Raw genomic sequence first — 17,835 nt, 5'->3', positions numbered from 1 at the left:
CCACTATCACGTACCTCCACCACCACCACTATCACGTACCACCACCACTATCACGTACCACTACCACCACCACTATCACGTACCACTACCACCACCACTATCACGTACCTCCACCACCACCACTATCACAGACCACCACCACCATCACCACCACTATCACCACCTCTACCACCATCACCACCACCACCAACACCAGCACCATCATCATCACCACCACCACCACCACCACCATCATCACCACCACCACCACCACCATCACCACCACCACTATCACCACCACCATCATCATCACCACCATCACCATCACCACCACTATCACCACCACCACCATCACCACCACCATCATCACCGCCACCACCATCACCACCACCATCATCACCACCACCATCGTCATCACCACCACCACCACCACCATCAAAACCACCACCACAGAGTGAGGGAAAGTGGGCTCCCCAAGATGGCTGCCGCGCCAGGGTAGCTTTCCTCACCTGCCGCTAACCCCACAACACGGGAGCGCGCGCTCTAGGTATATAACTCTGTGGTAGAGTCCTTTGATAGAGGGACGTACTCTAGGTTTAGGTATACCATTTTTTGTACTTAAAATAGCAAGGTCTAGGTGCACGGATCTTCAGACTCGCAGATTGAGATACTGGGATTGGGAGCGAGGAAAATAAATAACTCAGATGTAACTGCATGTTTGAAATAAAAATTCTCTCTCTCTCTCTCTCTCTCTCTCTCTCTCTCTCTCTCTCTCTCTCTCTCTCTCTCTCTCTCTCTCTCTCTCTCTCTCTCATTAAATTCCTTAATTTTGAGTATCTTCAAATATGAAACTATTTTATTTTGGTTAATATGCAGGAGGAGTAGGCATGGTCTGTGAAGCACAAAGGACATTGACGGTGCACTATAGTGACTGATAACGGTGCACTGGTGACTGACAGCCAACACATTTCAAATCTCTTAAACAGTTACTTTTCCTCGGTGTTTAATACTAACAGTCTTCCTCCCACTACCACCAGCACCAGTACTAATGTAAATCTCGAGCATGCATTGCCTAATTTTGAAATAACAACCGATGAAGTCCTTAAAGCTCTCCAATCACTTAAAACAAATAAAAGTTCCGGACCCGATAAAGTATATCCTATACTGCTTAAAGAAACACAGAGCGAAATAGTCTCCTCCCACAACCGTATTCAATATGCCCTTGCGACAAGGCATCGTTCCTTCGGATTGGAAAAAGGCTAACGTGATACCGATTTTTAAGAAAGGAGACAAAAAAATACCAGGTAATTACAGGCCCATTAGTCTAACTTCAGTTGTAGGTAAGCTACTTGAGAGCATAATTAGAGACAAAATTGTGAGTTACCTTGAAAGCCACTCATTAATTGGGGATTCGCAACATGGCTTCCGTAACAAAAGATCCTGCCTATCAAACCTATTGACCTTTTATAACGACCTCTTCTCAGTTTATGACGTAACCAAATCATTAGACGTAGTCTATCTTGACTTCCAGAAAGCGTTTGATAAAGTCCCACATCATAAATTACTTTATAAATTAAAGCAAATAGGTATTGACAGTCAAGTAAACCAATGGATCACGAATTGGTTGAGCAACAGACAACAAAGAGTGGTGATTGACGGATTTAACTCAGAGTGGGCGCCGGTCACTAGTGGCGTCCCTCAGGGCTCGGTTCTTGGCTCAGTGCTCTTCATTATTTACATCAGTGATGTGGATGTTGGAATCAATAATCGCATTAGTAAATTTGCAGACGACACAAAGATTGGTAACTCAGCTCTCACCGATGAAGACAGGCAAAGCCTCCAAGAGGATTTGCACAAAATTTCCGCTTGGTCGGATAGATGAGAGATGCCTTTTAACATAGACAAGTGCCAGCTCCTTCAAGTTGGAACAAAAAATAAGAAGTTCGATAACGAAATGGGTGGTGTTAAACCCACAAGCGTTCAATGCGTTAAAGACCTGGGGGTCAAAATCGCGTCAAACCTCAAATTCTCACATCAATGTATCGATGCAGCAAATAAAGCGAACAGAATGTTGGGCTTCATTAAAAGAAACTTTTTATTCAAGAATAAAGATGTAATACTTCCACTCTACAATAGTTTAGTCAGACCCCACTTGGAATATGCGGTACAGTTTTGATCTCCCCACCATGCAAAGGACATTGCTAGATTAGAAGGTGTTCAGCGTTGGGCAACAAAAATGATCCCTTCCTTGCGCAACAAATCTTACGAAGAAAGGCTTTCCACCCTTAACCAGTCGGCCAAAGAGGTACCCCCCCCCGGCAGAGTGAGTTATGGGAGGCTCACCCATCAGGCTTAGTCGCCGCACTGCACGGCTCCCCATTCCTATGTAGATTAATTTCTGTGTGTTGAGATTTCCCATTTTCTATGAACTTCGGAGAGCATGGGCCATCACTCTACCTGTTACCCACTCGGGGTGACACAACAGAATCACAGGAGAGGATGCCACCGCTTTGCCACCAGTGAAATGCCAGAATTATTGTTATGCCAGGGGGGTATTTTTGGGTGTATTTGTGTTGTTTGTGTCGGGGGTGCTAGTTTGGGGGCGCAGAGGGCTGGGTGATGGCCGGCGGCATGGGGTGCATCGCGGCGGGTGAGACTGAAGCGAGCCCCGTCACGGAGAGACAGAGAGGGTTGAGCTGCCGGAGAGTGAGGTCTGAGCTGCCAAAGACGAGAGAGTGTGCCGCTGTTTCCTCCGCCCCTGCCCGCTTCTGTGAGCCTAGTGCTGTGTCTGTGCCCCTCTTGAGTGCCCGGAGTTACTGTGCCTTGTAAACCAGTGTTTGTACATGGTTGGAGCTGTTTAGTAAAGTGGAAAACCTGCACTGTGAGCCTGTCTTTGCCCTGCCTTGTCCCCTCGTGTTGGCGGCCTTGGGAGCGTTGGTGCGGTGTGTCTCGTGGCTGTTCTGGAGGTTCATGCCCGTGTGTGGTGGTCTGGGGTTGAGGCACACCGCTTGCCCGTGCTTGGAGTGTGGTCTGCTGGCCGGTGGTGTAACATTATTCTCTTAACTATGCTCCAACACGACCACTGCGTGTAACGAAACACACAAGAAATTAATCCAGACAAGGAAAAGCTTTGCCGGTGACGGGGATCGAACCTGCGACCAGCGAGACGGGAGAGCCACTCCTTAACCAGCCGGCCAAAGAAGTACCCCCCCTGGCAGAGTGAGTTATGGGAGGCTCGCCCATCAGGCTTAGTCGCCACACAACATTAGTTTAAATTCGTAACTGTAATGTAAGTACAAATACGTAAAAATGAGTTTAGTAAAATATGGTGCATAAATATTCTCCCACTTTGGTTTCAATTAATCATTGCCATTAACTGACTGATTCTGCATATATATTTACCTGGATGTACGTAGTGCACAAGATTACCTACAGTTAATTTCATACTATCCTGCCTCCATGTCTACTTTCACCCAGCTTGGCTTTATAGTCGTGGATGTGTCCTGTGTGCACCTCCTCCTCATCCATTTCATTCTAGACATCAACACTACTCTATAGAAAACTAAATTTATTGACATCATTACAGCATCTAGTCTCCTTCAACCTGTAGGATTCATGACTTCTTGTTCTTCCATTATCTCGTCAGAAAAAATCCTCCCTGTTCACCTTTTCTAGTCCCCTTACTGCCTTAAACATCACTATTGTCTCTCTCTCTCTCTCTCTCTCTCTGAATATCTACGTTAGTTTATGTAATATTCTCTCTCCCTCTCTCTCTCTCTGAATATCTACATTAGTTTATGTAATATTCTCTCTCTCTCTCTCTCTTCATCTTCATCCATAAATGTAAATAACCCATAAACTGTGGCAAACCTCTATTAAGGCTTTACTGGAAGACTGTGACAACCTCACAGAAGGCATGATATTCAAATATGTACCAAAACTGCGCCATTACTTGGAAGTGTCTCAAAATTGGATGACATGCAGTTCAACGTGTCATCTCTCGATAGCACTTCACATCACACACCAGTGTTGCCACACCTGGTTTTTTTTCATCAGTATTTTTTTTTTTTTTTGCTTTGAGCTAGAAGCCTTGGAAGACTTTAGGTATATTAATTTAATTACAAGGTTAATGTGAGGAACTTGTTAATTAATCAAAACTTGTAATTAATGATTCGTAAAGAAAGTTACACTCATGATTCTGGAGAGACATGTAGGCTGCACTCCATGTTAGCCTATTCAGTTAAGCTTCCTAACCACTTGGTTCTTAGTATAAAGAAAGTCTCTTATTCATAATGTATGGTAATGGAAATGAAGGGACCTTATTTTTTCAGTAAACTAGGAGCTCTAAGTGTAGCTATCCAGGAAATTTGATCTTCATCCGGTGGTGACACTGCCACACACCCTGCGACGCCACGCTGGCTCATTGATGCTCACACCTTACATACAACTTCTGACCACAACCATGCTAAAAACCCTTTGTATATAAATATTATATTATATATGGTTTGATATGGGATTCTACTTAGAAGACATTGAGGTACACTTCAACCAAATTGGCAATACTCATTTTTTTCACAATGTTCCCACACAGGGTCTGTATGCCTCACCACTCCCTGCTGCAATTTATGGGTTAACCCAGTAACATTGGGGATCATGTTTCTTAATGGTACCTCCAAGCGAGAAAAATGAGAAAAAATCACCCCTCACACAAACCATTTCATAATATATATCAAAGCATTTGTGATCAGATTATGTATCATCTATTTTAGGGGGTTTAAATCATGGCACAAATTTGGCCTGTCGCTGCTACACGGTAAAGCCACAAATTTGGCCCGTTGCTGCTACCGGGTTAATTACTATTTCTCATCCTAAATCCCTTTATCATGCTTAGTGAGGCAATAATGATGATAATGGTGAAAATGATATTCACAAAGGTGTTTATTTTGTTGGTTGATGATGACTGAGTAATTGCTTCCAAGATGGTAGCTCAGATGTCACATCTGTCTGTGTGCTGCTGTAACGGGTTCTTACACACCACAGGCTCAAGGGCAAATGAGATGGAGATGAGCACCAAGGCCATGTGCAGATCTGGTGTATTGCCCCCAAATTTACCATTACCTTTACTGTGTATTTCTTTTGCCTACGGTAAATTTAGAGACTATATCTATAAATAATATGAATTTATTTAGTAACAAATACATTACAGTCTTAGTCTTACTTTGAAATTTGGTCTAATTTGAAGGACTGGCCTAGGTACATTAAGATATACATAATCTTTTGCTTGATGCCAAATCACCGGAAAACAAAGATTTGTAACAGCTCATCGCTGTCAAAAGACACCTAAATGTTTGCCATTATTAAGATTTCAATAAAACGCATTCTTCTTTAGAAGACACAACCAGGCTTTTATAGGAGTTTACAAAGAATGCAAAATACTGCCTTCATTAAAGAAACACTTTAAAAACATAGACCTTGTCTGAAAATACATAACAGATTTACAGCTGTGCAGATTGTAACTATTCATACTATAACATTAAACATAAACTAATGACAGCAATGTGATGAAAGCAACAAGGAAACACTGAGCTCTGGAAGCCACTTTGTTTCAGGATCTCTTAGTCAAGGCCACTGATAAAAAAAAAGTATAAAGATTATTATGAATGCCATTTCAGGCATACATAATGAAAATATATATAAGGAGAAAGTTTAGTGTCACATGTATGTGAACAGTTCATGTCACTATGAGATTTGTTTGATTTCCTCCTCCCTCCTATTTCCTTGCTTTGCATGAGATATGTGATGGTGATGAATATGATGATGATGATAAAATCTGAATAAAAATATGTCTGTAGTTGATAGATTTTATCAAAGCTCTTCACAAGGAACAAACCTGTGAACTAACATCATAACTTAAGACATACACACATACATTGCTTAGTCCGCCTATTTATCTCGTGAATTAGAAATGCGCGTCAATATAATGAGTACACAATTTTCCAAGCACGAATATTATGCAAAAATGCATATATTCATTGTTTTGTAATCTTTATGAAATACAAATACAGTGGGATATGCTACAACGAATGAATGTTGCTAAAAAATATGCTATGGCGAACATATTTCATTGATGAAATTATGATGCTACAACAAATAAAAATGCTACAACGAACACAGAGAAATATCAGCTGTGGGAGGTCTTGAGCCTGTCATGCATCAGCGTAGTGTTGAGTGGTAACTTTGGTTTTGGCAGTGGCCCTGGAACGGATTACCCATAAATACATGTATTTCAGTGTATGATAGAATGAACAAATGTTATAATGAACAATGTTTTAGAACCAATTACATTTGTTCTAGCATACCCCACTATAATTCATGATTATAAATACATAAATAAATAAGTAGTTTGTTCCCACAAAAAATATAAAAAACATGATTAAATGGAGGTAGGGTTTCATTTTAATTCTGAAAGTATAAAAATAACTTTATATACATAAATAGAAAGAGCCCCTTTTAGCTTACTATTCACTGACAAAGCTGTCAAATACTTAAATCAATGTAGAACTGACAGTGACTGATTTCATCAGTCTAGAACCCAAGACTGTCCTGCACCTATCAAGAGTTGAATCCTTAGCTAATGAGAGCAAAAGCAAAGGACGAGAGGCCTCCTGTCAGCAGGCCGAGTCCTAGCGTGGCTGCCATCATGCTGCTCGCCACTTCAGCCTTGTCCTCTGTCACCATCCTGAAATAAAGAGATGATGTAAAGGGTCATGCTCACAACTTATTGGGAATAGTTTATAAATGAGTGTGAACAAGAGGAGTAAATCCATTCTAATCTAGCATATTTTGGGGGGTAAGGAAAGCCCCAATGAAAAACAACAATAAAAAGGTACTGATTAGAAGGCAATGGTCTTGTTTCTGCACAAAGCAAATATTATTGAGGAGTTGTACACATTTCACTTAAGTTCCTTCTCTTCCTAATAGCTTACACTATGTGGTAATATGGATACATGTTAAGTTGCTTCTACTTGGACAATCAAACAATGGCAAAGTATCCACACCTAAATACAATAGGTAGGGTTGTGTACTCACTTTGGGCCATACATCATGCACAGTGATGAGCAGTAGCCATTGGAGAGGGAGAAGAGGAGCATGAAGAGGACATACCACGAGTCATGAGCAAACCAAATTGGGATGCGCGAGTCAGGGTTGTGGTTGCACAATAAGAAGATAGGAATGAATACAACTCGCAATACCACCATTACATAAAGGATCTTGGAACCCCGACGAGGCTGTAACAATGGAACAAGAAGGTATATAGTGTCATCATCACAATCATAGTTTGGGAAGCATGAAAAGCTTCATGTAGTCATAAGAACAAGGATTTTCCAGTATAATAGGTCATACCACACATTCATATGCCATTGAAGAACTTTTGCCTTGGACCATGGCAAAAGATTCCGTTACAATACCATCAGTATGATCATATGAAAGTTTTGTGTTTTGAAGTTAAAATGGGTTGCATTCAGTGTTTATGTAATCTCCCCTATAATCCTCTCCCACTCCAACCTATCATTCGTCAGCTTTTTTGTAATTATCATTTCTTTTTTCCATTTTCTTGCATTTTCATCATACTTTTTGGTTTTGGGGTCCTTTCCCCTCTGCTTACTCTGCCATTTTTAGATTGTTTTTTTTTCTCTTCTCTTGTTCAATCTATTAGCTCAATAAAAGAACAAACTAGTAAGCAGGATTCTTCAGCTCTAAGTAGTGCCTCCCTGCTTTCAATGGTCTATCTTAACCTAGATGCACTTTCCTCTTTTTTCTTGCCACCTTCGTTCTGTACCCAAAACTATGCCATTTGTCACATCACATCAAGGCCATGCATATCCTTTATGACAGATTTCCCTCCTCTTCATATCACACATGAAGTAGCTCTAAAACTGTTGCCACTGAAGGCAAAACTCACCCACATGATGAACCCTGCAGACTGACGTCCAATGTAGTCCCCAATATTAAACAAGAGGAATGTAACAACTGGTTGGAAGTATATATCTGAAAAAGTGAAAATGCAAATGCAGTTAGTATACTGTCCTTGTGAGAAATAATGAAAACAAATGAGCAACCAAAAAAGGAATAACATATCATCTCATTATAGAAAAGGACTTTTTTTCTTTTAAATCATAAAAGAGACAAAGAGAAATATAGGCTCAATTTGCCATGTAGGAGCAAGGCAAGGGCAGACAAATCAATTATATTAATAACACTCCCCAATGTAAATAATATTTTAATAATTCTGAGACATACCAGACCAAGTTTCATTCTCTACTGAGGAAATAATCTTGACACAGAGGGCTGGAAAGGCACCAAGAGTGACAGCAAACACTCCCCACACAGACATTCCCAAGGGCCAGATATCTTTAAAAATCTTGACCTGATCCTTGAATGTCCTCTCAGGTGGAGGAGCATCAGTCAGCTTCCCTTTCTCAGGATTTTGGCAGTTAGTGTAATGCTTGTAGAAATCCTGAAAAAATATGTAGACATTGTTGAGTGAAAGACTGCAATTATTTTATTATCACGAAACTTGTATCTTAAAATTTGCTTTATTGAAATAAGACATTTGAGCTCATTGTGATTTAATTTTGAATGAAAAAACAATAATAATGAGTTCTTTACTGGTAGAAGTATATATTTTCAAGAGATATTGAAATTTTCACAACAGTACTATACTATTTACAATCTCTTTAAAAATTTCTTCTACTGTGCAGTTTGTTATGTCTTATGGATACAAAATGAAATATAAATAGCTAGATAGTATTAATAAGTGTATTGTAGATTATGTTAAGGATTCAAATATTTTTTATATGCTACAACATATAAGCTGGAGTAAGCGTAACCTGTTATAACGACCATTTTTATATTATATTGCATCTTCATAAATACAGAACAGGTGATTATACTTACTGTCCTTGACATATAAAGGTATGCCAACAATGTGAAGATCATGACCACCACAGCAATACTGAAATAAATGAATGCAGAGATGGCATCCTGTGCCCCCACTGAGAGGGACACAATGCGGGCGCCTGACGCAAAGACACCTCCTAGAGCCTGGCCTGACACAACAGCAGTCATGTACTTCTCAGGGAACATCCCGGCCACGCCAAACAAACCTCCTTGGAATATGGCACCAGAACCTGTGGGTGATGGGATTCATTAAGGAGGATGAAATAGTCTTTACTTTTGAAGATGAGAGAAGTGTGTTGGTGAACTCAGTCACTTATGAATAAAATGTCTGTCAATAAACATTTACAAATGTAGCCCGAACATCCTGATAAGGAAATGGTGAGAAGATGATTTTAACATAACTTGATTCCCATCAAGTGCAACTCGGACATGCATACTCTAGGTAGTGCTACTTCCCATTGTCACACACTTGACTTTATTAATGTTTCCCATGGTACTACCCACTTACTGTTGATAAGGATGATGATGATCATGGTCAAGGCGAAGAAACCTGTTTGCCAGCCATCTGTGCTGATCTGCGTGAAGGCGGTGGTGAGGGTGAAGAACACAATCATGAGAATCATGGACACCAGGAGTCGCAACCGCTGAGGCAGCCTGTCAACCGAGCAAGGAGTAGGTACTTAGAAAACAAGTTTTGCGATGTTTATATTCATCACAGAACACTCAGCTGATCTACTAACTACAGATATTTCACTACTTCACAAAAGATTTATAATGGAACAATATCAAATGATTCAATATAACACAAATAACTTGTTCATAATAAGTTTAAGTGATTTTTTTCATTTAAAAAATTTTTTTTGATCAACCACAAGCAAGATTATACCTGCAAAAGCAAAGGATTGACAAAAAATATTTTTTGTCAAAACTGGAATAGGGACAAAGAAAAAAATAATGTAACCACTACTCACTTGTGACTGAAGAGTGCATTAATAAATAAGAATATAAAGTTGGGTATCTGAGAGAAGCAGACTTGCATGGGAGTATACAACTGTTGCAACTCTGTCCGTGTTGCATTGGGATTTGTTTTATTTTCAAACTTGAAGTCCCAGTACTGAAAGTGTGTGCAGTGTATTAGAAATTCAGTCCCGCCTATTTACATGCATGCAGCACCAACAAAAAGTATACATTATACATCACAAAAAAAAGCTGCCTCTACCTGTAAAGGTCAGCAAGAGATAAAGAAAAAAATAGAGATTTTTGTATTAGATATAAAAAAGTATAGAGGTGAGGCATTTGAAAACAATGAAATGAGCAGTAAGTAGTAAAAGAAGTTAAAGGATTAATAGAAAAAATTACAACACCAGAATCATATACGAAACCCCTTACATGACGTAATGGTCAACCATTGTATACATGCTACATCCCATTGCTTGAAATCAAATATTTAAAATCTGCCATGTATGCAGTACCAACATGCTCTATAAGTTTGAATGAAAACAAATATACTACATAAAATTTAACACTGTAACAAATGCCACCCCACCACAATTACTATGAAAAGACAAAATTTACTTAAATAGATTGTAAGACCCAATGCACTGGGACAGAATAGAGAGTAATGGAGGATTCTGAAGTGGGTAAATGACAATAACCTCTCGTTTATGGTACGTAGATCTCGGGACAAAACATGTATTGTTTTCAGTAAGTATTACTGCATAAATGTGCCTTAAAATTCAACATATGTTCAAATGGAGGGTCTGAAGGTAATCGAAATAACTTAAACAATAAAAAAAATAATGGGTTTGGGGTAAGTTTGCTCTATTTGCTGACTCGCCTTAATCGCGGGGGATGGGAACATGGGGTGGTGGTGGGAGGGGGGCGTACCCATCCTCCGCGAATATGTAGTGTCTTCATATACCATTCAAAACACCTCAGGGTCAGCAACCAATCCCTAAAGCAACAACGGCAGTGGGAACGAAGCAATAAGCATGCAAGAGACGTACCGACTGTGCCGTGATGAAGAAGTTCCATGGCAGCAGCGTGCCCAGGCCGAGGAGCAGGAAGCACGCGTACACAAGACCGCCCCTGAAGCATAAAAAAAGACAGCCTTAGTAATCATAATATGCAACACTTGGAATACTTAATACACAACCGTTATTAGAATGCCTCGTATCCTTCTTGTCAGTTTCCAACTCATCCACTAATCTTAATACACAACCACTTTCCCCTCTGTTATTAGAATGCCTCGTATCCTTCTTGTCACTTTCCAACTCATCCACTAATCTTAATACACAACCACTTTTCCCTCTGTTATTAGAATGCCTCGTATCCTTCTTGTCACTTTCCAACTCATCCACTAATCTTAATTCACAACCACTTTCCCCTCTGTTATTAGAATGCCTCGTAGCCTCCTTGTCACTTCCCAAAATCCCAACTCAGTCCACCAACCAATTCTGCTACACAGGGAGGAGGCGGCCTCGGTAATCAAAGCATATATAGTATAGTTACTACACCTGGACGCAGTTTACTACCTCTGCCTGTGTAGTTATAATACCTTTTATCCTGATAACTCTTTCCCACTCAATTAACCAATTCAGATACATGAAGAAGCCTTAATTAACCAATACACCACCACCTTCACCTGCTGTTATTACATTTTTTCTTCAACACACACACACACACACACACACACATTGTAGTGCAGTGGTTAAAATACTCGCCTCGCAACCAAGAGGTCCCGGGTTCGATTCCCGTTTGACGAGGAGACGGATGGGCAGTCTCCTTTCATCCGTGTCCCGAGCCCACCCAGCAGTGAATGGGCACCGCGTGTGTCAGAAGGACGTTGTGCCTTGGTTGTGCCCTCCTCCTAGGCGTGTGTGTGCATGTGATGTGGGGTGTAGCCTACTTAATAATATCCGTGAATATGTAACTCCAAGCTCACAACGCGGAGAGTGCGGGTTAGCGATCGCGAGTCCAGTACGTGATTAGACCATGATGAATGACACACACACACACACACACAGTCACGCACGCATCTTTACATTGCACTATAACCCGTCTACTAATTTGGTTAAAAGGAATCTTACTGAAGCCTTACAGCATTTCAGGGTTGAACTACTATCACAGAGTTATATAACTTTGTGATATATAACTGTGACTACTATGCGTGTTATGCACCTGTATGCCTATAGGTGCCCTGCGCATTAATCATCAAGATCAAGATCAACCATTTCAGGAACACGCCGGATGAGAAAAAAAAAGTGAACCAAGAAGAACGGTCAACAACTATTACCACTATTACTATACATCATCACTACCACCACCATCATAAATACTGATACTACCACCATCACCATCACTATACCAATATTAAATCCCTCTACTACCACAACCACCACCAGAAATTTTAAAACCCTCACAACCACCACTATAACAAGACTACTACTAATATTATTGCTACTACAACTACTAGCCTACTACTGATAATACCAATACTAATACTAAATAACAATAATGCTGCTGCTGCTGACGGTGGTAATAAGAATGATGGGTATGGGTTAATTTTTGCTCTTAGGGCCCGCGCAGCAGATCGTCCGACCTTCCGATGTGGCTAAATATAACCCCCAAACACGCATGCGGTGGTACACGCATTTGGCAGCCTATCGGGATAATGGTTGATGGCGGCTGACTGGGTGATGGTGCAACATATTTTCTTCTTCCTTCTGGGCATGTCAATTTCGCAGAGTATGTTTAAGTAGGGCAGCACTTGACCGTGTACCTTCGACTTACTGTATCTTTTTTTCCAGCCGAGTTTGTGCTTCTTTTGACGTATAGTGTACAACATAATTGTTACCTTCGATTTATCTACATGCTCAGACATTTGAAATTAACCTCTATGATTTGATTTTTTTTTCCGGGGTATATATATTTTTTGGAATAGCACTAATCAGACAATGAAATATTTAATGTGTTTCGCTAATCATTACCTCTCATACCTTTCCGGCTGCGTTACCATGGATATTTTTTTTTTTAATAGTATAGGTCTGCTAGAAAACCGAATTTACATTATACACCATTAAATTGATTATACATATGAAGTTTCTCCAGAGGTAAAAGATAAATTCAAAGGCCCCATGATGGACGTAAACTCAATACACAATGTTTCAGTCAATATCTCGTGTCTTTCGTGTCGCGTCAACACTAAGCAAACTTCCTGTTTATGGTATACATATAGTCGAGGTGGTTCATACATGATAACTTAGTTTCAAGAGGCCAAGCTATCACGATAATGACCCCGGCACGCATGGAACTTTCCAGGTGTCTCGCACTCAGGTGACTTCCGTGAGTGTTTGTCGGATAGGACGGGGAATAAGGGGCGTGGGGGCTCCAGCCTGATAATGGTGACTGGTTCAAACCGCGACACCTGACATCATACGCCGCGTGAACTCAACTGACCCCAGCATATACAGTACAGCCGCTACAGCATACGTCCACTTGGTTCCTTCATTATCTTTTAATAACTCCCCCTCATGTTGTATGGGCGCCAAGCGGATCTCCAATACTCCATTACAAAGTTGTGTTTCGAGCCCTTGGTCTAGCATCTTATTTTGTTACTAATAACTAATAAATAACAAGGTACACGAATATACGAGAAAAAGAATCACATAATGAGCAATGCAGAATCTCAACCACGACCATGACTCTACGTGTGCATGTGTGTATTTACCTAGTTGTAGTTTTACAGGGACTGGGCTTTACGCTCGTGTGGTCCCGTCTCCGTATCTACATTTATCCAACTCTTCTTTAAAGCTTTGCACACTTCTCGCCGATACTACATTCTCACTTCTGTTCCAAACCTCTATATTTCTTTGCGGGAAGCTATATTTCTTTATGTCTCTCAAGCATCTTCCCTTCCTCAATTTTTTACTATGTCCTCTTGTGTTCCTGGTGGTAATTCCTTCTGTTAGTGTGTGTGACTGTGTGTGTGTGTGTGTGTGTGTCGAGTCAACACCACACACGGCGTCAGTTCCGCGGCGGCACTGACCTCATGCCAGATTAACATCACAAGCCGGAGTCCACGCGGAGCACCTGCTGCTCCTTTCTCGGAGGTACTCACGGAACAGCTCATGCATCCCTCGATGACATCTCACATCCTTGCCCCCCGTCACACAGTCAAAATATCTCTCGCCTTACGAACAAATGTATAGGGAACAAGCAAAAATAGATGCTATGGTACTATGGACGCAGCGAGCAATGAATGGGAATGACTGAAGTTTTAGACATGTTCAATTTTTTTTTCAAGTTCTTGAATTTGGTTTACTTCCTTAGCGCACAGTGCCCCGTCACCTCCTGATACTGTAATCCAAGTCAGGAAACCGATAACCCCTCGACCCGTCGCGACAATGCCCCGCTCTGCCCCGTCCCCGCCCCCCACACACAGACAAGGCGCTTCCACGTGTTTGTTTGGCGGGAAAAGATAAGAGTAATCTACCATTTCCTCGGCGTGAAGAGGCGGGAAAGCATATCAGAAGCACTTCCCACCACGTGTTCCTGACTCCTCGCTGCCTCGTGGCTCCATGACGCCGCCATGCCATGCTCCCAGTGTTCATTGCTCTTGAACACTCGTTCATTTCCAAGGAAAATTACCACGCTGGCGCATCTTATCTCCCCGAGTGAATGAGGAGTGGCGGGACACCGTATCACACCAGAGATTCTAGGGTGATGAATGACTTAGAAATCTGACTGGAGTGTGCTGAACAAATAACATGCTGCCACAGTCCACAGGGCAACAACAATAACAGAAAAAAAGTGACAAGACACAAGACACACTACAAATCAAACTGATGAACTTTGAACTGAATGACTACGAGTAATGATATAAGGTAACTTTTTATTTTACATTCCTGCCTATTGCGCCGGTAGGCTTTCTTCATGGGGGTAGTCTTAGGCCACTCGGCGGTGACTGAAAAACCCCAGGTGGTAGCGTGGAGATTCGAACCGACGTTGTCCATGGCGCCGTGAATGTGAGCCCAGCACGCTAACCACTCAGCCACCGCCTACCCTTAATACAACTGATCACACAACAAGAAAATACATATAGAGCTAGTAATGCAATACAATACAATCTGATTCGGTTTAAAATTAATGCCTTCGTGAGCGGGACAGTACAGAAGGACAAGAAATAAAGAGCTGGATCACTTGTCAATATCAGCGTAACGAATAGAACTTGGACTATTTGACCTCGAGCACGGAACAGTATAGCAGAAATGGGGCACCAGGAACGGGATAACTTGCTACACTGTAAGGTCGGTATTATAAGACATTTTCCACATCGCTATTTCTAAAGGCCAAAGAGGAGGTCAGTCGGATTCTAATGAGTGTTTCTTGAGGTTCACGGTACAGAAGAAAGGTCAAACTACAGCCAGGGTCATAAAACTACTCCTGGAAATGCCCGCAACTCCTACGAAAGCCTTGTCAAATATGTGGTCATGGGCGGCGAAATGTCTTATAATACGACCCTAAGACTAATTGAAGAGGCTTAGGACCATATTCTTAAACGTTTCAGGGCTCACACACCCACATTTGATAAGGCTTTCGTAGGAGTCGTGGGTATTTCCATGGGTAGATTTATGACCCTGGTGGTAATATGACAAAGCTCCTGTACCATGAACGTGAAAAAAAAAAAACACTCATGGGAACCTTTCTGATAACCTTTGTGGCATTTGGAAATATTAGCTGTGAGAGGAGGGAGCGTCTGCGAATACCACCCTTAAACTATATAACCTCGAGGACGGTACATAAGAGCATAACTGGACACAAGGAGATGGGAATGATTATTAGTCCCATTATAGAAGCAACTGATAAAGGAACAAGTGAACGAAATGGAGAGTAGGGTAGCTTAGCAGACAGGACACACACACACACACACACAAATGCAAAGACCAACCTAAATTATTTTATAGACATGTGAACGGCAAATTAAAGAATAGAGAAACAATCGATAAACTGAAAATGGATGGAACTACATATGAAGACCCAGCAGAGATGGCAGAAGCGATGAACAACAGCTTTCAAAAAGTTTTCACAAAGGAAGACGAATTCGTACAACCACCGGGCCAGGAAAGAGGAAGGGCTATGCAGGAGATACAGTTAACGGTGCATGAGGTCAAAGAAAGCTTGAAAAAGCTGGATGTAAGAAAGGCGACAGGGCAGGATGGAGTATCAGGGTGGGTCCTGAAAGAATGCAGTGAGCAACTTGCAGAGAAACTGCACTCCATAATGAGCGCCTCCCTGAGTGAAGGAAGGGTACCACAAGTTTGGAAAAGAGCAAACATAGTACCAATATATAAAGGAGGAAAGAAAGAGGACCCATTAAATTACAGACCGGTATCACTCACTAGTGTGGTTGCGAAGATATGTGGGAGGCTAGTTAAAAACAGGTGGTCGGATTTTTTAGAAAATGAGAGAATTATCTCGGATTGCCAGTTTGGATTCAGGAGAGGGAGATCGTGTGTCACCAACTTGTTATGTTATTACTGAAGGGTGACAGATTTAATACAAGAGAGAGAAGGCTTGGGGGATGGAGTGTACCTGGATTTGAAAAAGGCATTCGACAAAGTACCACACAGAAGACTAGTTTGGAAAATTAAAAATAGGGGTGGAGTGGGTGATGGACTGATTAAGTGGCTGGAGGACTTCCTAACTAACAGGGAAATGAGGACAATAATCAGGGACAGGGTTTCCAACTGGTGCCCTGTGATGAGTGGGGTCCCACAAGGTTCGGTGCTGGCGCCAATAATGTTTGCTGTTGATATAAATGATATGGTGGACGGAGTGACCAGCTATGTGAGTTTGTTTGCAGATGATGCAAAGCTGTTGAGACGAGTCAATGATGTGAAAGACTGTAAGGCATTGCAGAGGGACCTGGGCAAAATATGGGAGTGGAGTGGTACATGGCAGAAGGAATTCAACCTTGGGAAATGTAAAAAAAATAGAGTTTGGTAGGAGTGGTAGAAGATGTGAATATGATTTTAAGATGGGAAGTGAGATAATATGCAGAGGAATAGAAGAAAAAGATTTGGGAGTGACTGTCTCAGAAAACATGTCACTGGACAAACACATCAACAGGATTACGGGACAAACTATGAATTTGCTGAAGAACATAAGGACGGCATTTGTGTATTTGGACGAGGAGATGATGAAGAAAATAATAGTTACAATGATAAGGCCAAGGTTGGAGTATGCAGCAGTGGTCTGGTCTCCTCACGAAAAGAATAATATAAGAAAGCTGGAGAGTACAGAGAATGGCAACTAATATGGCACCGGAACTTAGGGATCGGACTTACGAGGAGAGACTCAATAGCATGGGGCTCACAACCCTGGGGAGAAGAAGAGAAAGAGGAGACCTGATAGCGGTGTACAGGGTGGCGAGTGGGGTGGAGAATCCGAACAGAGAGGACCTGTGTGTGTGGAGCGAGAGAGAAACAAGAGGACATGGGAAGAAATTGAGGGCGACCACGTGTAGGCGAGATGTGAAAAAGTTTAGCTTCCCAAACAGAAGCATTGAGCTGTGGAATGGACTGGAGGAGGAGGTGGTTTGTGCAAGAAACATTCATGATTTTAAGGAAAAGTTGGATAAGAGCGGATATGGAGACGGGACAGCGTAAGCGTAGCTCTTTTCCCGTATGTCAAAACAAGGTAAATACAACTAGGTAAACACACACACACACACACAACTCTAGGGCTTTTCCGTGACTAAGAATGAGCCTCGTGCATGAAAGCCTCTCCTCCTCCTCCTCCTACTACTAGCTACTACTACTACTACTACTACTAACGACACACGTAATCATACTCCTGATATATAAGAACAAGGGAAAGATGCAAATAATTATA

General features: G+C 41.5%; 1 protein-coding gene across 5 annotated transcripts in view; it reads right to left on the bottom strand.

Moving 5' to 3' along the window:
- Positions 1-5,144: 5,144 nt before the first annotated feature.
- The window catches only part of LOC126980701 (equilibrative nucleoside transporter 1-like), a 79,872-nt gene continuing 67,181 nt past the window's right edge, over positions 5,145-17,835 (bottom strand). For 3 of the 5 annotated variants that reach the window (XM_050830849.1, XM_050830847.1, XM_050830850.1), the window contains exons 2-9: positions 10,947-11,028; positions 9,912-10,054; positions 9,449-9,594; positions 8,938-9,170; positions 8,281-8,497; positions 7,943-8,028; positions 7,069-7,268; positions 5,145-6,718 (exon numbers count right to left, since the gene is read on the bottom strand). In XM_050830849.1, coding sequence (XP_050686806.1) covers positions 6,607-6,718; positions 7,069-7,268; positions 7,943-8,028; positions 8,281-8,497; positions 8,938-9,170; positions 9,449-9,594; positions 9,912-10,054; positions 10,947-11,028 — 1,219 coding nt within the window. In that variant the 3' untranslated portion in view covers positions 5,145-6,606. Of the gene's footprint in view, positions 6,719-7,068; positions 7,269-7,942; positions 8,029-8,280; positions 8,498-8,937; positions 9,171-9,448; positions 9,595-9,911; positions 10,055-10,946; positions 11,029-11,663; positions 11,747-17,835 lie in introns of those variants that run through there. The other 2 variants (XM_050830846.1, XM_050830848.1) reach the window with 2 other exon arrangements.

Source organism: Eriocheir sinensis, chromosome 45 (genome assembly GCF_024679095.1).
Source record: "Eriocheir sinensis breed Jianghai 21 chromosome 45, ASM2467909v1, whole genome shotgun sequence".
In the NCBI taxonomy this organism is placed as follows: Eukaryota; Metazoa; Arthropoda; class Malacostraca; order Decapoda; family Varunidae; genus Eriocheir; species Eriocheir sinensis.
This window is presented reverse-complemented; position numbering and strand designations above follow the sequence as displayed.